Source organism: Coptis chinensis, chromosome 4, assembly GCF_015680905.1.
Source record: "Coptis chinensis isolate HL-2020 chromosome 4, ASM1568090v1, whole genome shotgun sequence".
Lineage (NCBI taxonomy): Eukaryota > Viridiplantae > Streptophyta > Magnoliopsida > Ranunculales > Ranunculaceae > Coptis > Coptis chinensis.
Window position 1 is genome coordinate 81,926,745 of NC_141459.1, and position 23,576 is coordinate 81,950,320.

Below are 23,576 nucleotides of genomic sequence, written 5' to 3' on the forward strand. Positions count from 1 at the left end.
ATGTCTCGATAAGTATAGTTTTATATTTAAAATGGTGTTTATCTTATCTTTTTCCGTATGATTGGGAACTCCTTTCTATTCAAATAGCTTCAATATATATGAACTTCACCTTATTAGGCAATCTCACAAAACTTCAATCAAACTTCTATTATTAAACAACAAAATGAAGTTGAAGGGTTTTATCAAATGTGAGTTATTTTTTTTAATGGAGAGTGGGGTTTTCACATTATAACAAATTTGGTTGAGTGATCAATATAATATTAATATATAATAGTTATGTATATTTGCAAATATTTTTCAGAATAATTAATATAAAAACACCCGTTCGTAGATAATATTTGAAGATTCCACATAGTGAGTCATGTATAATTTAAATAATAATTAATGGAAAATTGGGAACTGAGTAATCTTCGATGTCCCCACATAGTAAATTAAACATAATTTACTTTTTATGTCATGTTTGTAAGGACACTATAGATGGATCAGTAGAAATTGGTATTATACACCACATTGGATAATTATAAGGAAATCAGAAATTGGATTCAAATACATAACTGAGCTCAAAGAGTAATTAACGGGAAATCGAAAACTTTATGCAAATTGCATTAAACTAACGACATATAGTAACTAACGGGAAATTAGAAATTGGATGCAAATCCTTGAAAAATATTTAATGGAAAATCAGAAACGGTATGCAAATACATCAAATAAATCTTAAATAATAATTAAAAAACTGGATGCAAATGCATTGAACTTAACTCAAAAAATAATTAACAGAAAATCAAAAATCGAATGCAATTGCATTTAACTAACATCATAGAATAATTGGTGGGAAATCGGAAACTAAATGCAAATGCATTGAAATAACCTCAAAGAATAGTTAACGGGAAATCAGAAACCGAATATAATTGTATCGAACTAACCTAAAAGGATAAATAATCAAAAACTAGATGCAGATGCATTGAACAAACCTTAAAGAGTTATTAATGAGAAATCGGAAACTGGATCCAAATGCAATGAACTAATCTCAAAGACTAATTAACGAAACATTAAAAAATTGATGAAACTGCACTGAACTAACCTAAATGAATAATTAACGGGAAATTATAAATTTGATGTAACTGCATTGAACTAACTTCAAAAAATAGTTAACGGAAAATCGAAAACTTGATGCAAATGCATTGAACTAACCTCAAAGAACAATTAATATAAAATTAGAAATTGGATGCAACTGCATTGAACTAACCTCAAAGAATAATTAACGGAAAACCAAAAACTGGATGCAACTGCATTAAACTAAAATCAGATATTAACTAACGGGAAATCAGAAATTGAATGCAAATGCATTGAAATAACCTAAAAAAATAGTTAACTAGAAATCGGAAGTCGAATGTAACTGCATCACACTGACCTCAAAGCATAAATCTCCACTTTTTTAGCCTTCTCACATAAGTAATTACGAGTAATTAGGAACCCAAAACGAAAGTGAGTTTATAAAAACAGACTCTTACATGTATGCAAACTGTATAGAAATTGTAAACTATCGAACTAACCTAGAAAAATAATTAACGGAAAATCAGAAACTGGATGCAGATGTATTGAACTAACCTCAAAGAGTAATTAACTGGAGATTGGAACCTTGATGCAAATGCAATGAACTAATCTCAAAGACTAATTAACGAAACATCGAAAACTGGATGCAACTGTACATAATTAACCTTAATGAATAACTAACGGGAAATCATAAAGTGGATGCAATTACACTGAACTAACCTCAAATAATAATTAATGAGAAATTGGAAACTTGATAAAACTGTATTGAACTAACCTCAAAGAATAATTAATGAGAAATTGGAAACTAGATGTAACGTAATACATTAAACCAACCTCAAAGAATAATTAATGAAAAATCATAAACTTGATGCAAATGCATTGAACTAATAACCCTAAAACATATTTGTATTATATGTAAGGGGAATAAATGTCTTGACAAATATAGTTTTGCATTTCAAATAGTGTTTATTATTATTCTTTTATTGTGATTGGGAATGCCTTGCTATTCAAGTAGCTTCAATATTATCTTCGCCACATTGAGCATTCTCACAAAACTTCAATTATTAAACCTAACAATAAAAAGAAGTCGATTAGTTTTATCAAGGTTTGATACTTCCTTTTTATAGAGAGTGGTGCAAGAAATTTAAATGAGTAATTAATATAAATTTTATATCTCACAGCTATGCATAGTTGCTAATATTTTTTAGAATAATTTAATATAACGACACCCATTCATAGGACACGTTCATGTGATAAATCTTTTCAAGTGGGAGTAGTGTATTCTTTGAGGATATGGAAACAATCAATCTGTTTTAGTAATTTGTACACATTAGTACGTAAGCCGAACGGTGATGATTTACCACTAAATCACCATAAATCTAATAAAACTATTATATAAGCTAGATCGAGTTTAAGATAATTTCATTTGAAAATTACAGATTAATATTCTAAATCACAAAGTGAAGAAGTTATCTCAATTTGATCCCCTAGTTTCCAAGTACTTATGCACTATAATCGCTAGTCATTAACGTATTTCGATTTATTTTCAATAAAAATATATTCTTATTCGAAAATTTGTGTGAGACATTTTGTAAAGCCTCTTCAGCACACAAAATATTTAATAAATCCCAGGAGTATGCCCGGGTCCAAAATCTAGTTGTTATTATAATCAAAGTACATAGATGCTCATATGCATTTTTAAAGTAGTTTAAGATATGCTCTAGTAAGTTATATATGTCCGTTGGTTTTAAAAAAAAAAAAAAAAAAAAAAAAAATTATATATGTCCGTCTTGTAACAAAATGAGATTTCCACCGTCCATACCTTTAGCTTTAGGCTTTAGGAGTGAATAAAGGCAATCAAACCTTCATCATTTGATAAAGCTTTATCTAGTTTCATGTTTTTTTTTTCCTTTCAAATATGGAGGTGGAGATAGTGCCTATTATATTTTTATATTCTCTCTTTTCCCTGATGTACTCCTTTCTCTCAATCATTTCCATTTAAGTCGGTACAAATACTAATACCATTCTCATTTTGAACAGCTGAAGTTATTGTGTCCTCAGTTGGAGCATTAGAATGCGTCCAGGTTTACTATCCGTGCGGTACAAATTGTAAGGAACGCTGTCAAGGGGATCATCCAGGTGGTGTCAATCAGTGCACTGACAATATCTGCTACTGCACATATTCTTGTGATTGACGCTTTAATTAATGTTTTCTGAAGTCTAGAACCTCCACATGAATAAATTACTTTTTTCCGATTGCAAATTTGCAATCTGTATGTTTGTCAAGTCTTTTCTTTTATTTTCCAAAAAGAAGTTTCGTCAGCTAAAAGATGAATTTAGAAGACTACTAAGGGGAATAATACTATGACTAACCAATCTTTTAAAGCTGTGCACTGACAACACAAGGATTTTTTAAAACCCACTATCAACGGAGTGTTTAATCAACAGGACTGTGTACGCTTTAACGTTTTCTTGCTACAGTATGAAAAGTTATAGCATATGAAGAACTGTTCAGCGAACTCTTGGAGAGCAATCCCTAGATTGATAGCTTCCTTTACTGGCAACAGCTACTATCTCCTGCCACAATATTGAATGGATACTGCCATACGGGGGTTGGAGAAACTCAATAACATCCTAACTTCATATCTTGAAGTACTTGTATCCATATTCAGGATTTGTCATCCCTTCCTCCCAATCACCCATGCGGCCCACCAAAACCATTTGTTGAATTCCCAAGTACCTGGGAAGTGTACAATTGGGTTAACCAGTAGATATTATTGCTTGATCATGAAGTGTTGCTAGCAAGCAAGGAGAGAGAGAGAGAGTTTGCTTTGTTTTATGGACAACGTTTGTTTACTCACTCTGAGCTTAGTACAGTTAAGCAATTGAGAAGTACATCAACTGCAAAGATATCAGAAGTTCCAAGGTCCACCCTGTTTGACGAAGTAAGTAAGATCAATGCACTTGCAGTTGGTGGATAAGCATACAACGACACTATCAATTAAGAGCAATGTGAAAATAATGCCAAAAGCTCGTACCAAACACGGCCCCAGTTATCCTGAAATTCAACATCACCAATATCATGGAAAGATGATGGCATTACTTTGAAACCTTTATCTGCATCATAGATAGGGTTATGCTCCATGGACGAATTTGCCAACTGCAATTCATTACCAAATGGAAATTGTAACAAAATCGTTGGTTCCAAATAATTTAGAATCCACAAATACTACTATGCACCACATATATTTACTTGCAACACAGAAGACCAACTGATTAGTTTGATTGCGTAGTTAGATAATAATAGTGTCGATTCACATGTTATTACTAGCTTAGATTTGAATGTTAGATGTCAATCTGAAAGAGGTTGGAGATGGTGGTGTTCAATGATTGACTATGCTCACATCACAAATGGAAACACAAACATACCTGTAGATTAGAAGAGTTGAAAGCTCCCAAACGACCCATGACATACCATGACTGAATAACCTGAAAAGACAAACAAAACAGATGAGGATAAAAGAGTAACAATAGAGTAGTAGTAAGGCAAAGGGCAATAAATAATATAGGCTTGGATAACAAGGAAAGTTTGAAGTAGACGACATACACTACCAATGAGATCAACATCACGATCAGTTGGAGAGCCATACAACTCAAACCATATATAAGAATCGATTGGATTGAAGCTTCAAAACCAAGCAAGCAAGATTTTGATTAACAATTAATAATAGAATAAATAGTACGGAAAGTTGCAAATGAAAGGGAACAAGGGGAAAAAAATATCAAACAATTGGAGGTTGTTGTTCCCTTTCGGGTTGACTTTGAATGCTAGGACAGAGCCCGGTCTTGGACTTGCCGAGGAAGTCTTTTTACCACCTTTCCTGCGAACTTCGTTCTTGGACCATCGCTTCATTAGTTCAGGATTTCCAATGCTATCGCCGAGGACAAAGACCGCGAGTTTCGGCGTCATGCTTGCAAGCATCCTCGAGGACTTTGGCCCACGCGGGGTACTTGTGGGTGCGCTCGTATTCTCTCTTCCTCTTGTCTTCCCTCACTTTAACTAGTCTCCGGCTTCTCGCACTGGTTCCCGAACCTTTGGCAGCAGCACCAACTGATACTTGGTCGCCGTCATAATCAACATCTCCAGAAATTTTACTACAGATGACAATGGTAAGACTACTAGAAGATGAGGAGTTAGCTAAGTTGTTGTTTAGAAATCGGCCGATATAATTACCTTGTCGAGAGCAAGCGGTGGACCACGCATTCACAGAGCAACTGTTCATCATTTGATTGGGGATGTGCGATTGACTGAATTGGAGACACGAGTTCAGTTTTAGAGAGAAAGCAGAATTTTGTGCCAACACGACTGACTCTCTCTATTATTTGGTGATTCAAAAACATAACATTTGTGTTTTCCAACAGGTCCATTGAACCAAAGGTCATCATGAACAATTTTAGCCAATTACTCTAAATTCTTTGCATTAGAGAACCCAGCCCTCTATACCGTATTGTCAACTAAATACCATGATAATATACATTGTAATGCATTTGCGCCTTCAGCTTCTATTATTCACGTTTCTATCAAATTACACACGGCAGTATCCACGCTACCATAACCGATGCCTGTAAACCACCATATATACCTATTACATATACAGAAACCTAGGAATCAGTATTTGGTCATTCCTCGCATAATCTTCTACACTCCTACTCATCTGTTGGTCCATATATTGACGTTGGAGTTCCGTCTACTTTCTATGAAAATGGCAATATGGTTAAGCAAGCCTCCTCTTTCATCTTTCTTTGATACATATGCTACATGCAGTTGACGACACCTGATTTCCACTTTAGGACATGACTTAGACCCACGAAAGTCTTCAGTCAAATGGTCAGCATTGCTTCTAATGAAGCACTGTCTTGCTGGCAGTTGGGCAATAAATAATATAGGTTTGGATAACAAGGAAATTTGGAAGTAGACGACATACACTACCAATGAGACCGACATCACGATCAGTTGGAGAGCCATACAACTCAAACCATTTATAAGAATCGGTTGGATTGAAGCTGCAAAGCCAAGCAATCAAGATTTTGATTAACAATAAATAATAGAATAAATAGTATGTATGGAAAGTTGCAAATGAAAGGGAACAGGGGGGGAAAAAATATCAAACAATTGGAGGTTGTTGTTCCCTTACTCTCTGAAGCTGACTTTGAATGCTTGGACAAAGCCGGTCTTGGACTTGTTGAGGAAGTCTTTTTTACCACCTTTCCTGCGAACTCGTTCTCGGACCATCTGCTTCATTAGTTCATAATTTCCAATGCTATCGCCGAGGACAGCACAGAGCTCGGCGTCGTGCTTGCAAGCATCCTTGAGGACTTCAGCCCACACGGGGTACTTGTGGGTGCGCTCGTATTCTCTCTTCCTCTTGTCTTCCCTCACTTTAACTAGTCTCCGGCTTCCCGCACTGGTTCTCAAACCTTTGGCAGCAGCACCAACTGATACTTGGTCGCCGTCATAATCAACATCCCCAGAAATTTTACTACATACGACATTGGTAAGTCTACTGGAAGATGAGGAGTTGGTTAAGTTGTTGTTTAGAAACCGGCCGATATAATTACCTTGTCAAGAGCAAGCGGTGGACCAAGCATTCACAAAGCAACTGCTTATCATCTGATTGGGGATGTGCGACTGACTGAATTAGAGACACGAGTTCAATTTTAGAGAGAAAGCAGAATTTTGTGCCAACACGACTGACTCTCTCTATTATTTGGTGATTCAAAAACATAATATTTGTGTTTGCACGACTGACTCTCTCTATTATTTGGTGATTCAAAAACATAACATTTGTGTTTGCCAACAGGTCCATTGAACCAAAGGCCATCTTGAACAATTTTAGTCAATTACTCTAAATTCTTTGTATTTTCTCATTAAAGAACCCAGCCCTCTATACCATATTGTCAGCAAAATACCATGATAATATACATTGTAATGCATTTGCGCCTTCAGCTTCTATTATCCACGTTTCTATCAAATTACACACGGCATCATCCACGCTGCCATAACCGATGCCTGTAAACAACCATATATACCTATTACATATACAGAAATCTATAAATCAGTATTTGGTCATTCCTCGCCTAAACCTCTACACTCATGCTCATCTGTTGGTCCATATTATGATGTTGGAGTTCCGTTTACTTTCTTTGAAAATGGCAATATGGTTAAGCAAGCCTCCTCTGTTTTGTTACTCTTTTATTCTCATATGTTTTGTTTGTCTTTTCAGGTTATTCATTCATGGTATGTCATGGGTCGTTTGGGAGCTTTCGACTCTTCTAATCTACAGGTATGTTTGTGTTTCCGTTTGTGATATGACCATAGTCAATTATTGCACATCACCATATCCAACCTCCTTCAAATTGACATCTAACATTCAAATCTAAGCTAGTAATAACATGTGAATCGACACTAGTATTATCTATCTGCGCAATCAAACTGATCAGTTGGTATGATTGCGCAGTTAGATAATTCTAGTGTCGATTGACACAGAAATACCAACTGATCAATGACACAAAAGACCAACTGATCAGTTTCATTGCGCAGTTAGATAATACTAGTGTCGATTCACATGTTATTACTAGCTTAGATTTGAATGTTAGATGTCAATCTGAAGGAGGTTGGAGATGGTGGTGTGCAATGATTGACTATGCTCACATCACAAACGGAAACACAAACATACCTGTAGATTAGAAGAGTTGAAAGCTCCCAAACGACCCATGACGTACCATGACTGAATAACCTGAAAAGACAAACAAAACATATGAGAATGAAAGAGTAACAAAACAAAGGAGGCTTGCTTAACCATATTGCCATTTTCATAGAAAGTAGACGGAACTCCAACGTCAATATATGGACCAACAGATGAGCAAGAGTGTAGAGGATTATGCGAGGAATGGCCAAATACTGATTCCTAGGTTTCTGTATATGTAATAGGTATATATGGTGGTTTACAGGCATCAGTTATAGCAGCGTGGATGCTATCGTGTGTAATTTGATAGAAACGTGGATAATAGAAGCTGAAAGCACAAATGCATTACAATGTATATTATCATGGTATTTAGCTGACAATACGGTATAGAGGGCTGGGTTCTATAATGAGAAAATACAAAGAATTTAGAGTAATTGACTAAATTGTTCATGATGGCCTTTGGTTCAATGGACCTGTAGGCAAACACAAATGTTATGTTTTTGAATCACCAAATAATAGAGAGTCAATCGTGTTGGCACAAAATTCCGCTTTCTCTCTAAAACTGAACTTGTGTCTCCAATTCAGTCAGTCGCACATCCCCAATCAGATGATGAGCAGTTGCTCTGTGAATGCTTGGTCCACCACTTGCTCTCGACAAGGTAATTATATCGGCCGATTTCTAAACAACAACTTAGCCAACTCCTCATCTTCTAGTAGACTTACCAATGTCGTCTGTAGTAAAATTTCTGGGGATGTTGATTATGATGGCAACCAAGTATCAGTTGGTGCTGCTGCCAAAGGTTTGGGAACCAGTGCGAGAAGTCGGAGACTAGTTAAAGTGAGGGAAGACAAGAGGAAGAGAGAATACTAGCGCACCCACAAGTACCCCGTGGGCCAAAGTCCTCGAGGATGCTTGCAAGCACGACGCTGAGCTCCATGTTGTCCTTGGCGATAGCATTGGAAATCCTAAACTAATGAAGCAGATGGTCCGAGAACGAGTTCGCAGGAAAGGTGGTAAAAAAGACTTCCTCGGCAAGTCCAAGACCGGCTTTGTCCTAGCATTCAAAGTTAGCTTCAGAGAGTAAGGGAACAACAACCTCCAATTGTTTGATATTTTTTTCCCCTTGTTCCCTTTCATTTGCAACTTTCCGTACTATTTATTCTATTATTAATTGTTAATCAAAATCTTGCTTGCTTGGTTTTGCAGCTTCAATCCAACCAATTCTTATATATGGTTTGAGTTGTATGGCTCTCCAACTGATCGTGATGTCGATCTCATTGGTAGTGTATGTCGTCTACTTCCAACTTTCCTTGTTATCCAAACCTATATTATTTATTGCCCTTTGCCTTACTACTACTGGTCCAACAAGGTCAGAACTTGGATAAGTGTACAAAACTGTTCAAGTCCAGAAGCCTTTTAATCTCACAAAGTTATATGTTGATATGCCCCAACATGTTTAAAGACCTTGCTGGACCAGTTGTACTCCTGTATTTTGCTATTATAAAAGTAAACTTCTTTTTGATAAAAAAAAATAAAAAATAAAAAATAAAAAATAAAAAGAAAAGAAGAGTATGTTATATGATATAAAGTTATAAACATTTTTGGTAGCATGTCACTTGATTTTAGCACAATGAGTTCTGATCCATATTCCACACTTCAAAATTTTCTGAAATTTCGATACAGAAATTTATACTTCCATCGTCTTCACAGTTCTACCATCAGCTCAAAGATCTTCAACACTTTCAAAAGTACATACAGATGCTAATGGAATCAACTGTAGTAATATCCATATCTTAGTCCCACAACTACGCTTGACGTCCGAAATTTGGCAGATACTCAATGGGGTATCTGGACGAAAAATCCAACAAAGGATGTCGAATAATATCAATCCGACCAATAAGCTTATTAAACAGAATTATCCAATCCTTGCAACTCAAATTGGCTATAGTATGGGATTCGTGTCTCTACATATTAAAAAAGGGTGTTTTAACTCATTAACAAATGACATATATAGCATTGAGTTTCTTTCTCTGGATTGTTGTGTGAATATGTCTAGGGGGTTATCTTTCTTTCTAGAGGTGTGTAGATTTCTACCCCAAAAATTTGGCGTAAATGCGTAAAACACCATCACAGGGGGTGACAGGGGAACATAATGAGTTCCGAGTTCCTACCATGGACAAATGAGAAATCCAATAATACTAGATTTACTGCATAGCAGTGGAGCCGTGAACAGGGGAGAGAGGAAGAGAGAGAGTGGGCATGGGTGAAGAGAAGAAGGAGAGAGAGGCAGTAAGGGAGAGAAGGCAGAAGTAAAAGAAGGGGGGGGGGGGGACCCAAGAGTTCGCTCCCGCTCACGGATTAAAGAAAAATATTCATCTAAAAAGTAAATTCCAATAAATAAATTAAATTTTTTGTGAAGTTCATATGTTAGGACGGATATTGTGTATGAAACATATACCTCAAGAAGTAGAAGTCCTACAACACCAAGCACAAGCCCTATAACTCCAACGGTGCAAATTGAGTCACCAAATAACAAGGCTGCGAGTACGGCAACGGTCAAAGGTTGAGAATCAATAATAACCTGCAGTTTTCTGTTATGTTAGAATTGGATTGTGCATAGTAAAGCCAAGTAGTACGATAACACGCTATAACATTTAAAACTAAGTTATAAAAAGGGTAAAGATGCATTTGTTTGCTACTCTTTTAACATTTCACTGGAAACAAATTAAAGAAGATGAACAGAATGAATTGAGCTATGTGTGTGGCAGAAGAATGAAGAAACACTATAAATATAAGACGACCTCCCTCCTCTAAAACAAGTTTATATTGGGAAAGCAAATACCTTTGATGCCAAGTAAATAAGACCATAAACCAAATGCATTAATCCAATTGTAGCAAGTGTGTTGGAGCCAAATGTAATGAACTAAAGTTTGTAAAAGTGCAATAAACCTGTTATTAGAAGGAAAGTGATGAGAGAAGATAAACATACACTGCCCAAGCCGGCTGAAGTTAGAGCAAGAAATCCTTGAAAACAAGTGGCGTCAACGAGGGCAAGCCAGGCCATAGGAGCAGTAGGCAGTTTCCTGCCAGTGGAGAGCGCAAAAGCAACGAGCAAGAGGCCGGCAGGGAGAAGGCGGAAGGAGGAGACAAAGAAAGGGCCGGCCCTGGGTAAAACATCCTTCATAGCGACCATGGCAGTGCCCCAGAAGAAGAAGGGAGATATGAGAAGAGCCCAATCCAACAACAAGGAGACATTGTTGGTGTTGTTGGAATGGGTTCGAAAGGAGGAGACATTACTGGGGTGCTGCTGTAGGAGTAACAACTCATCATCACATTCGACGTCGAGACCAGTGGCAACACAACCGAGAGGAAGTGAGTTGGAATCGGTTCTTCTTCTATTGGTAGTTGTTCTGCTGAAGGTGAGAGACCTACTACGACTACGTTGTGTTGTTGGAGAAGAAACATTTGGACGATGAAATAGGTAGTTCTTATTTGATGAGCAGGTGATGGTTTTGGTGGGAAGGAGAAAAGAAAGTGATTTTAGTGTTATAAGCGGTACTACGGACATCGAGAGAACCAACGATTCAACGACAATAGAAGAAGAGTGGTAGTAATCTCTTCGGAGACAAAAGGAGAAAGGGGGGCTTGGTACCTAATAATAATGACTCCGCGGGTCCCACCCATCCTCACATTGTTAGGTCTTTTTTATTTGACTAGGCTCACTCTGTCTGTGACCAATTAAAAATTGAAAAACTCCTCACAATTTTTAATACACTAGCCACCGTGCAGTGGGCTCCATTGAGTTTTTTTTTTTCAAATTATAAACGTTAAATTATTATTTTATTCTTCAAAAAAAACAAAAAAAAAAACTGGAAATTACCAAATTGCCCCTGGGACGTACACCAAAACACTGTTACTCAACCCCCACATTTTTCTATATATTAATTAAAGATATCAATCTGCACCTAAATATCCTAGTTACAAGAGTAATACATAACTACATTTTAAATTGAAAGTCTCAAGGGTTCTTCATCATAATCCTATCGGATTCTGCATCTAAAACAACGAATCTTTACTGTGGTATGAGGACATACATCTTGCATGCATGGGCATCAACGGTAGCCTTCAACTGATGTTCAACGGATGGAGTTGTTGTATGCTGCAACATTAAATACCAGTTTCATTAATTCCACACAACTGGATCGTGCTTCACCAGTATTTTGCACTACTTAACAAACTTTTATCAACATGTCTGGAATCAAACCTCCCATAAATCCTGAGCCTCAACGGTTGCAGACGATTTAAGGCCGATATCACTCCACTTTGCAGTGATGGAGGGAACCTCTGTTCCACAGTACAACGGCTACACTACCGCCACTTAAAGGACCAGACCATACCTGATCAACAATACAGCACAAAATGATGATTGACCTAACATTCATGCTAAGAATTCTTCACATAAGTCAACTTAAACACTGGTCTTTGATAATGTTATTAGGCTTTATACACCATTGTTTAAGTCGTATATTACCTCTAGATCTCCAGTTTTTTTTACCTTCTTCCCTTGAATTCCAAGCTTATCTGCCATACCAATAAGAGAAGTTCACAAGTCGAAACATCCATGGACCTTTTCTAACTTCACAGTTCATGTAAGAAGTTCTTTGCTCAAACTACTTTTTCTCATAATGTTTGAGGCACATCGTATTTGGGCAGTTGAATGAGATACACCCATTAAATCTGTATTTCAAACATGGGCACCCATATGCCACGTAACATACTTTGAGCAAATTCGCTTTGAAAAGAGAAGGAAAAGAAAGATAGAAAGAAAGAAAAATAAAAAATCTGGCGTTCAGCTCACTCACGTTATTTTCATTTTAAACATTTAAAATCTAGCACACGACAAAACATATATATATATATATATATATATATATATATATATATATATATATATTTTTTTTTTTTTTTTTTTCCTAAAAAGTTAAACCATACTTATTTGTGATTGCAAGTTATACAAGCCTTCGTCAACAAAGAAGTTAAAGTTCAATATAATACCTTGGTTAATATCAATGACCTCCTTGTTGCTTAACAACTCAAATGTTTCGTTGTCCATAGACCGGACATCACACCCAATCAGCAAAGGGGCCTACATAAGCACATAAAGATATGATCTCAAAGACTTATGCAGCTTCATTAACTATTTCATTCAAGCCCATGGACATCTGATATACTGAATGATCCAGTAAAAGAGGCTGACAGTCGTAAGTCCTCATTACATGTATACCTTAGCTAATGCCCAAATGCTGAAGTGAGAGCAATATTCCTCCGTTGACAAGCCTCCATTACCCACCTCAAGCATGTCAGGATCTGATTACACACATGGAGAGATCAACACCAATTCAGAGTCTCTAGTTGTGTGTTACTACACTGTAATACATACACTCACCATTCCAACCTCCAGGTCCAGCATATGATGCCCATGCATCATTTTGATCGGCACGTGATGTGATACTAGCATTAATTAAAGTTGCCATAAGTTTTTTGAGTTTAGTCCAATGATACTTGATCATTTAATTGTGTAAGCTAAAACAGTTTTACCTTTCCCAGTTATCTTTGATGTCTCCTGTGGTTCTCCAACTATTGCCAAGACTAGGTGCCCAAGTTGCTGGGTCATCCTGGCCCCTAGATTTGAATGGGCGAAGCAAATTATTTCCGCATTTAAAAGCAACTAAACATACATGTGATTTGTGTGTGTGTGTGTGTTTGTGTATTGAGAGTAATACAAAAAGCGCACCATTCACAAAGAGAGAAGAATATGGATCTTCCACTTTTGAGGAGAGCTTTACTCATCGTCAGATATCTGTCATTCAAAAATCAGAATCAACAAGCTACTAATGTGTTCAACATGCGATCACCCCAAAATACAAATTTCTTCAAGTACCTTTCTTGGGGGCTCTGTCCTTTGTTGTGGCAATTATCAATTTCAAATAATCAACTCCCTGATGGAAATAGAAATGACAGTACACAAAAAGATCAACCCAAGACAGTGATTATACCCGTCCGATTTATTTTTTCTTATGGATTCAAAACCTTATCCAGACTTGAATGGGGTGGTCTTTATTTCTACTCTCTCCTTGATATGTTAATAAACAACACTAAGCTACACATAATTTAAGACCAAGAAACGAAAGTCATAGTACTATAAACTATGTCACCCAGCAGATAACTTGATTCTTACCCACAAAGCAAAGGTGTTCGCATCTTGTTGCTTTCGTAACCAAAGGGAGCCAGGCATTTTTTGCTGCAAGTAAGTGTTCTGATCTTTGTACACCAATGAATCAGGATGTTGAAACATATAGAAAAAAATAACAGATAATTAAAGTTAAACGATAGAAATCTGAAATATAGTTCATTACACTGACTTCGTTCCCAGCATCACCATAGATCCCAATCTTGAGACCTTTATTGTGGACGTAATCTGTGAGAGCCTTCATTCCGGAGGGAAATATTGAACTTTTAGGGACCAAGTTTCCCTGCACATTACATATCCAACTGCCTTCAGAAAACAAAATTTTGATGCTTTCATCAGAAAATTTTGATGAACTGATTTCATATGTAGAACCATCTATGTCCAACTGAAATGGAAATATCCTGTAAATTATACATATAACACCTGTTTTATATATATACCAAAATTGTACCTTATTGATACAAACAGGTAATAGTGGAGGTTCTAAAGTCAAATAGAGAAAATGAGTTTGGAAAAGCCTGTTGTCTACTTGTACCTTGGAGTCTCTATCCTGTTCTGCCCAGCAATCATCTGGTCAAAACCCAATGAGTTGTCAAGAATAATAAGACCAAGTACTTATTACCACCTAACAACTTTTGATAAGCAAAACAAAATAGTACCTAGGTTTATGTATTCATAACCAAGGACTGAGAGGCCAGTAGACACCACTGCATCAGCTGTGAATCAAGTATGTAAGAACAAACTTAGAGAAAAAAATGAAAACAGCTGGGCCGGGATCTGAGGATTTTACGACTTCACTCAAAAAACACTGAAAACAACAACATTTTTCATGTCAACATTGATGATTAGAGATGTGTTCACGGTTTCATTAATCTTTTAACTTTTTTTAGGAAATAATAGAGATCACACCCTAACCACCACATGTAATGTTGTATGGGTTAGTTGAGAAGGACTGAACCCCAAACCCCCTCCTAATAAAAGTAGCTAATGTTAAAAGAAAAGTAAGTTATGAGGCCTCATAATTTAACCTGTTATATGGATCACTTGTTTTATTTTTTTAGGGTTTATTAAGAAGGACCTGAGGTAAACGCTTCCTTACCTGTTTCGCGAATTAACTCTTCGTTGAGTGTGCAGGGGAAGTGATTAAAGCTGTTCCATCTGGTAGCAACAGATAACTTAAAAGAGGTTCAGTAGTAAAACCATAATTGCTTAAGGTACTTACTCCCTAGCACTTTTCATATGGTTGGCAAGAAGTAGCATATGGAAAACAATTTTCGGTAGTAAGCTGACAAAAATATATTTCATGTAAACATTATCCTATATTCTTTTTGTAAATTAGATTACATGTGTAGACAAAAATGACATCTTGAGCATGCACGCAAAAACATAATATATATACACGATATTTTTTTTTCTTAGAGTAGTTATCAACTTGAATACAACAGCATAAAATTACTCCAACATTCTGCTTAACCTGCTCCACCTTAAAGGTAAAAACTGTTCAATGAGAAAGCCAATTCCTATATTTTGTTCCATTGTTGTGAAAAAAACAGACAAAAGCATAAGTTTTGACGAAGATGTTCTCTTTTCCTGCCACTTCTTGTCAACCAAACATAGCATAAATATGACCAGTACATTTTTCTTTTTTGCTTAAAATCAAAAGGTATTATTACTATACAATTTGTATCTCAATGACAAAACAATATAGACTTACCCCATCTGAGGGGGAACGCCCAAGGCCATTGTTCAGCAAATTCCTCCTGATCTTCACGTCACCAGTTTCATTAGGGCCGAGCTTCTTTGACTTCCAGGAATGTTGCACAAAGGACAAATGTGACGGAAAGAAATGAAACCAGAGATGATTTGAAAGTTGGAATAGCCATGACTGCAGTATCGTGTGCAAGTTTAAAATCAGCTATAATGTTTGGTATGCAAGAAGAAGGGAGATATCAAGAAGGTTTAGGATGAGGATTAATAAACTAATATCAACACAACATCCGTCATGCCCAAAGCAAAAAGCAAGTCTAAGCCCCAGTTATACACCCACCAATGGCTATGGATTGTGTTGGCATCCTAACTTGGCTTTCTTAATAATACACTTATTGATTGGATGCATATTAGCTGCATTTTTCCTTGTTTGTATAAAAATGTTTGTTAGCTGTCTGTTCTTACCTGTCTGAGATAGATGCTAGTTTATGATGAATCCCATGTAATATGAACCTTAAGAGAGTGAATTGTCCAATGAAAGGTAATCCAATTGAATTGCATTCTTGTCTGTACCATCAGCAGGGACGGCTCCACCCACATCCATTGTAGAAAGCAGAAATGCTCCCAGGATCTTTATCGAGGTGGACAGATAGTCAGATAGCTCTAGAGATCGGTAGACCATAGACATCCTGAATACCCTCTGATACGTGCATTCAGGTTTGCCCCAGCAAGTAATGAGTAGAACACAGAAACTTCATACTCCCACTAAGCCTCAAATAATGAACAAAAGACCCTTAGTCTCAACTTGCTTGCTCCCCAAACGAGAAAGCATCTCCGCTTGTCAGCTCAATTAGGAAGAAAATCACCAGAAATCCTTGCAAGAGCATGAACCAGCCTGAAAATGGTGGAAGCGGTTTCCATCTCTCACAATGAGATGCCTGCAGGTGATTTTAGAGATAAATTTCAAGGCAGTGTGGCAGTCAGTGCAAGTCCTCAGATTCTTCATGATTCTCAAAGTAGAACCTGGTTCAGTACTAAGCAGACCAAATGCTACAGCCAACCTCTCACTGTGAACCCCTAGAGCCTCCTCTTTGTCTTCTTTCTCCAAGTCGTGGATCACCATCTGTGTTTCTGCAACATAACCTATTTCTTTAAGTTTAGTATTTAACTCTTCCAACTTTTAATAAATTTCAACCGACCAATCATGAGACCGGTCTCCAACAAGGAACACATGGAGAAGTCCATCCACCTCAATCTGGCTCCAACCAGGCTCCTTCACTAATCCTCTCCCTTCCATCAAACTTCTCACCATTGCAGCCTGCTTCCACTTCCCTACAGAAGCATACATATTAGACATCAGTATATAGTTATTCGTGTTTTGAGGTGCCACATCAAACAACCTCTTAGCTACGAGTTCACCAAGTTGAACATTCCGATGGGTTCTACATGCACTCAGCAAAGGAACCCAAACCTGAGTTTGCGCTTGCACAGGCATCACCTGGATGATTTTCAAAACCAAGTCCAAGTATCCAGCTCGACCCAGAAGGTCCTCTGGGCGTAATTAACATGGACGCCCTGCAAGTTGATGGTTAATTACTTTCAGTGCTCAAATTGGACGAACCCTCGGCTGTCATATGTTTATATATTTGCTTAACTCTAGAATGTGTTTCAGAAAACGCTAGGGTTGTAATTACCAAATTCAAGTTATTTATAGACCTAAAAATTAACAAATTGACTGAAATGTGTATGAAAAAGTGGCCTAAGCAAACCTTATGATCTGGTGGACCAGCACCCTTTAGAGTTTTCTTCCATATTCCGTGATTGCTTTCAAAGTTGCTGCTCTCTTGAGCCAGATTGTTAGATACAGAAGCTTTATAAGGATATGGAAATCTTCTATTTTTGCTGTTAAAGCTCGTATCAGATAATTTTTTATGATGGGTAACCGTTGAATGTCGTCTCAGAGAAGACAAAACATCATCCTTCGTACTCCTAATGTCAGACCCAAATACGCCTGAATCCCATTGCTTCAACCACAAAAGAACCTAACAAGTAGAAGTTTGTTAGTGATTTACTATCAAAGCCTAAAAGAAAAGTATATGACACATTCAAAGCTGAAGATCAATAAATGCTTAAGAGTTATGCACCTCGCGATTTGTCTGTTCATCACTGAGGAGCTCTGTAAATGAATTTGGAGCATATTTCTCCACCCACAGCTTTTCACTGACACCTGGAGTTTCATGATGTGTCACTTCATTGGGAGATTCAGAGCTATCTTGCAAAGCCTTCAGGGGTATGGAAATAAAAAATTAGGAGAAGTTCCAACATTATGATGTCCTAACTTCTGAACTGAAAGATATAGTTTGTGAAACTGAAACTTTGACGAACTCGAAAAAACACATCTCGGTAATGATTACGATCACATATTATTCAAACCTTTAAAAGAATTACTCATATTGTTTACCATCCAAGAAGCCATGGATGATATTGATTGAGATTCTTTACATCAAGTTGTTGTTTGTTAATAACCGCACACGTAAACTAACACAATTCTGGCTTTGAGTCATGCTTGTCAAAATTAGCTCTAGTCTTGATTGTCTTGTGCTATCATAATTGGTAGTTAGGTACTGACTACTGAGTTTGTTGCTATAGCCCTAGTTAACGTATATATATTGTGTCTCTACTAATTATATGGTCAACAACGTTCGTCATCATATGAACATGTCAATCACTGGTTTCTACATGTTACAGATCCATACCTTTGCAAGAGCTTCTTGGTCCATTTTGTCCATTAGAACACTGATAGGTTCTGATATAAGACCTGCAATATTACATAACAATGATCAAATTGTTTAAATTCTATCCAACCCCGCACTATAGCTGATCATTAAAAATCTTTAAAACCGGCATCCTACCATTAGCATAACCTTTGATATTCAACTTCTTGGTACTACTATCATTCATCTCGACATTACTCGTCATCTTAGCATAAACTCGATTCCCATCTAGTCCAGTAATCGCCATACAATTCCCTTCAATCTCAGACACAAATCGCGATATAAACTTCTCCTCCTCTTCTTCAACAACTGAAGAATCATTCATCTCCACATTCTCCGGTGAAAAACGTAGCCACTCCTCATCTTCAGGTTCATTCACAGATGTTTCTACTCGATTTCTCTTGTCATTTATTATATGAAACTTATTCTAAAAATATACAATAATATTGTTAAGTAAACAAGAAAATCAAATTGATATAAGAAATATATCGTGAACAAACCTTTACTTCAACTAATGAACTTAATTTACTAATTATTAAATCCAGCCTAGTGAAGATTATTTATGTCGCCTTAAGACAGATTTTTCACCTCGGTCTTGAAAGTTGATGGGAAACTATCTCCAAGATAGAGCGGATTTCCTTCTACGAAAGATAGATAATGACTTGATTATGAAACTTAACACAACGTAGTATTTGGTAGAAACGAGGGAAGAGAAATATCAAAACTCTGTGTAATCGGTGTCTCTTTCTCTCCAAATTTATCCACTATTTATAGGTGAGTGGTGCATTTTCGAAACAACACAGTAACTCTTGGGAAAAAGTAAACAACTCTTTGAAAAGTCACTTGAAAAGTCACATGTTTTAAAAGGACACACCATTTAAAGATATAAGATTGTTTTGAACCAAGACATATTTGAAAGGTTACACCTTTTCGGCATGATCTAATTTTGTTTGAACCAGGTGCACCATTTTCGAAAAAGGTTTTTCTAATTTTTTACGTCTTGTTTCAAGATAAACCCATTTTATCTTAAGTGGGGTAACTTGGGAGACAAATAACTCATTCATATCTCAATGGATTTGTATAAATCTATTTTTCTAACATTTATTACTTGTGCTGACGTGGAATCAGTAGTGGAGTTATTGGTGTTTGACCAAAGTCTCTTTTTGTTGGTGGTGTTGTTGATTTGGTTAGGGAATGGTATTGGAGAAGGTTCTGGAAGTTTTAATTGGGGTTTTGGTTTTGGGGCTTGGGGTTGTTGGTAATCTTCTTCTTCTTCTTCGGGTAGAGTGTTGGATTCGAGCCATTCGAGTTCATCTGGATTTGGGGTGTCGTCAAATTCCATGTCCATTTTTTAGGGTTGTTTTGTTTTTTAAAAATGAGAGGATGGAAATTGGGAATGGTGATTGTGGTGGTGCGGGTAATGTGTTTTGGTGGGAATATTAGGCGGGAATTTGGATTATTCGTGTTGGGCTTCAGGCCCAGCCCATGTGACAGTAATAGATTTTCATACAAAAATGTTGTTTCCGTCCATGAAAAGTGTTGTCAAATGATTGTAAACGACTAAATTAAATGGCTTGTTTTATAAAATCCCAATAAAGTTTTTTTTTTGGTAATCATTTGTTATTTTATTGATATAAACATGGTGTTACATTGATCACTTCTTGCTCCAGGTTATGTTGCAACCATATTGGAGCTACATTAGATCTGCTACTTAATACATTTTGATAGTCCACCTCCAGAGTTTTAGCCAGCCATGGAGGGTTTTGTGTCCAGCTATAGGATTGTGGGTATTTTACTGCAAAGCTAGCCAGTATATGTGCTGCTTTGTTTCCACTTCTGTGAACATAAGCTATATTTACATTATCAAAAGCATTCAAAAAACATGCTCCATCAGATAGAGTTCCATTTGATTTCCATCCTACACTTGATGGCTTCCCTTGTAAATGATCTGTCACAGCTTTTGCATCCATCTCTACTACTAAGTTAGTAGTTAGAAGCCCTCGGCACCATTTGAGGGCATAGAAGTCCCTGCATTCGGCCCGTCTGTTGGTCTGAGGCCCATCCTGGAGTGGTACCTGCAGCCAAAAATATTCCATTATCATCTCTTAACACATATCCAAACCCAGCTCTATTACCTGTAATATGGTAACTAGCATCCACATTTAGCTTATGATAGCCTTTTGGTGGTGATTCCCAATTTACAGATGTGGGTACCTTTGTGATATTTGTAATCACTCTATGATTTGTAGGTTCAGAGAAGAAACTAACAATTATTTTTGAAATTCTAAATAAGGATGGAGTATTTTTATTATGAAACACATAACACCTCTCTCTCCAAATATTAGAGTACAAAAGCAAACAAAATTTTGTCCAAGTCTCATTGTGGATCTGCCAGTTTGTAGGTGGATTAAACCATAAACTTATCCATTATTTAACTTGAAGTTGCCTAAAATTCTCGAGTCTAATAAGCCAAGGGGTTTGGTACCAAAGAGCCCCAGTAAAATCACATTCTAATAGAAGATGATGTATACTTTCAATATTAGAGCCACATAGCATACAACTCTTGTCAGGTATATAAATAATAGTAGCCAAATGATCTCTAGTTGGAACAACATTATTGTATAGCTTCCATGCTAGTAAAGCCTGCCTTAGTGAATGTTTGTTATTCCAAAAAGACAGGTAAAGAGATTGAATAGTGGGTGTCAGAGAGTAATGTGTACTTAGATTATTATACATAGATTTAACAGAGTGAATCCCTTTTTTTGTTAAGTTCCAGTGCAAAGAGTCATGTAGATTAGTATCAGACTAGTATCAGACAAGTGAATACAAAGAATATTTCTAACTATACCAGGATCAAATAATGAGTTCAGGATCTCAATATTCCATGATCTAGAATCATTATCAATAAGTTGAGAAACAACAGTATAATAGTTATTAACAGGAATAGAAGGTGGAACTTTACCCAGGGGAGTGTTTGGTATCCAAGCATCATTCCAAACATTATGAATCATACCTTTCCAGAACCATGATGAATCCTTGTTTTTATTATCTTGAGGAAGAGAAGTATGTGGGAAGTACTTAGCTTTGAGCTATGATGCTATCAGAGAGTTTGGATTAGTAATCATGTGCCATAAAATACGAGAAAGATGTGATTTATTATTAAGATGAGTGTCTCTAATACCCAACCCACCAGATCTTTTGGATTTACAAATGAAATACCAGCTTTTCAAGTGCATTATTTTGGATTTGTCTTGTTTTATCCCCCACCAGAAATCTCTTTGAAGAGCATTAAGTTTATCAGTAACAGAGAGGGGAATGAGAAATGTACTCATATTATACACAGGGATGGCAATCAAGATGGATTTTATTAACACTGTTCTTGCAGCTTGTGAGAGCAGTTTACTCTTCCATCCTGCAATACGAGCATTAACCTTGGTGATTAATTCAGCAAAGATTTCTGATTTGGGTTGTCCTAAGAATAGTTTAGAACCCAGATATTTTTCTCCCACCTCAATTTTTTTCATGTTTAAACATTTTTTAATCATAGCAGCCTGGTTACCTTCCAAATTTTTGCTGAAGTGAATACCAGACTTATTAAAATTGATTTCTTGGCCTGTTATGGCGCATAATTCATTTAATACATCTAGTATAGTATTAGCTTCCTCCATGTTAGCTCTGCCAAAAATAAAGGCATCATCTGCAAACAGAAGATGTGTTATAGGAGCACTCTGATGTGAAATCTTGATACCATGCAGCTTGTTCTCATTTTTTTTTCAATTAATCTAGAGAGAACTTCCATGCAAATGATGAAAAGGAGAGGAGAAAGGGGGTCTCCCTACCTCAGACCTCTATTTGAGGTGAAGTGACCATTAGGGGTACCATTAACAATGACAGAAAAGTGTGTAGATGAAATGCACTGGTGGATGAGAGAGATTGAGTGTTGATTTACCCCTAGAGCACTTAAAATGTCCAGTAAAGATTCCCAATTAACCCTATCAAAAGCCTTAGACATATCTAATTTTATAGCCATCAGGCCAGAAAAGCCTTTTTTTCTTTTCATAGTATGGATAATCTCGTGGGCAATGATCACATTGTCAGAAATTTGTCTCCCAGTAACAAAAGCACTTTGATAAGGGGATGTAGAGGGGAACAGAATAGATTTAAGCCTATTAGCTAGCATTTTCGAAATAAGCTTATAAGAAATGTTACATAGACTTATAGGCCTAAAATCAGTGCAATTTTCAGGATTATGGGTTTTGGGAATTAAAGCAATGTTTGTGTGATTAATGATATCCAGAGAATGTGCAGTGGAGAAGAAATTTGACACCATGTGGAAGATGTCATCACCTATAATATCCCAAGAAGAGTGATAGAAGATAGCAGGGAAACCATCAGGTCCATGTGACTTGAGGGCACCCATACTAAACATGATTGCTTTAACCTCTTCCTTAGTAACAGGTCTTGTGATATCCTAATTTTCCTCTTGAGAAATGATTAAAGGAAAAAGAGATGAGATATTATTAGTGTTAGCCTGAAAAGGAATATTGAGAAAAGTTTTAAAATGTTTTACAAAAGCTTCACCTATGAGTCTAGGTGAGGAGATCCACAAATCTTGTTCAGTTTTTAACCAATCAATCCTGTTATATTTCCTATGTCTCAAAGTCTTAATGTGAAAATACTTTGTGTTCCTATCACCCTCCTTTATATCAGAATCTCTAGATTTTTGCTTCCAAATCTTTTCCTCACAGTCAAGCAGAGAGTCAAGAAGAGTTAAAGTGTTATATATGCTCTAAAAGAACATTTTCTTTAGTAGGACTCTTCCCTTGAATAGATTCAAGTTCCAGCTTTAAGACTTTAATCTTGTTAAAAATATTACCAAAGGTGGTTCTATTCCAGTATTTTAGAGCTTTTTTTGTAGAAGCCAGATGATTTTTAATGGGGAGCACCGTTGAGTTTGAAAGCAGATTCAGGTTGGTAGTATTCCAGGAATTATTTACCACAGATTTGTAATCTTGGTGATTGATCCACATGGATTGAAACTTGAA

General features: G+C 36.6%; 2 protein-coding genes and 1 pseudogene across 23 annotated transcripts; all 3 read right to left on the bottom strand.

The window, feature by feature from the left end:
• Window positions 1–3,388: 3,388 nt before the first annotated feature.
• Window positions 3,389–11,526, bottom strand: LOC147505101 (uncharacterized). Of its 4 annotated transcripts, XM_086557678.1 has the most exons (10): window positions 10,790–11,504; window positions 10,259–10,381; window positions 7,791–7,850; window positions 6,673–6,746; window positions 6,249–6,593; window positions 4,661–4,739; window positions 4,483–4,542; window positions 4,092–4,213; window positions 3,915–3,986; window positions 3,389–3,793 (listed from the first exon to the last, which is right to left on the bottom strand). In XM_086557678.1, the coding sequence occupies exons 1-10, from the start codon at window positions 11,366–11,368 to the stop codon at window positions 3,694–3,696; spliced, it is 1,614 nt and encodes a 537-aa protein (XP_086413804.1). In that variant the 5' UTR covers window positions 11,369–11,504; the 3' UTR covers window positions 3,389–3,693. The 4 variants fall into 4 exon arrangements, with proteins under 4 accessions (XP_086413804.1, XP_086413805.1, XP_086413806.1 ...); XM_086557679.1 differs by lacking the exon at window positions 7,791–7,850 and having other exon boundaries at window positions 10,790–11,501; XM_086557680.1 differs by lacking the exons at window positions 7,791–7,850; window positions 10,259–10,381.
• Window positions 11,527–11,711: 185 nt separating this feature from the next.
• Window positions 11,712–15,773, bottom strand: LOC147505102 (alpha-galactosidase-like; annotated as a pseudogene). The gene is made up of 15 exons (XR_015193180.1): window positions 15,765–15,773; window positions 15,150–15,208; window positions 14,710–14,766; window positions 14,586–14,620; window positions 14,217–14,333; window positions 14,039–14,101; window positions 13,742–13,799; window positions 13,595–13,660; window positions 13,399–13,482; window positions 13,247–13,311; window positions 13,085–13,167; window positions 12,856–12,946; window positions 12,332–12,381; window positions 12,065–12,197; window positions 11,712–11,959 (listed from the first exon to the last, which is right to left on the bottom strand). The product of XR_015193180.1 is annotated as an alpha-galactosidase-like (transcript).
• Window positions 15,687–19,010, bottom strand: LOC147505103 (uncharacterized). Of its 18 annotated transcripts, XM_086557697.1 has the most exons (9): window positions 18,670–19,009; window positions 18,514–18,575; window positions 17,902–18,039; window positions 17,527–17,799; window positions 17,229–17,332; window positions 17,007–17,089; window positions 16,781–16,900; window positions 16,223–16,695; window positions 15,687–15,935 (listed from the first exon to the last, which is right to left on the bottom strand). In XM_086557697.1, exons 1-5 carry the CDS (start codon window positions 18,854–18,856, stop codon window positions 17,267–17,269), a joined length of 726 nt encoding a protein of 241 aa, XP_086413823.1. In that variant the 5' UTR covers window positions 18,857–19,009; the 3' UTR covers window positions 15,687–15,935; window positions 16,223–16,695; window positions 16,781–16,900; window positions 17,007–17,089; window positions 17,229–17,266. The 18 variants fall into 18 exon arrangements, with proteins under 18 accessions (XP_086413823.1, XP_086413820.1, XP_086413818.1 ...); XM_086557694.1 differs by having other exon boundaries at window positions 16,223–16,888; XM_086557692.1 differs by having other exon boundaries at window positions 16,223–16,900.
• Between the last annotated feature and the right edge of the window lie 4,566 nt (window positions 19,011–23,576).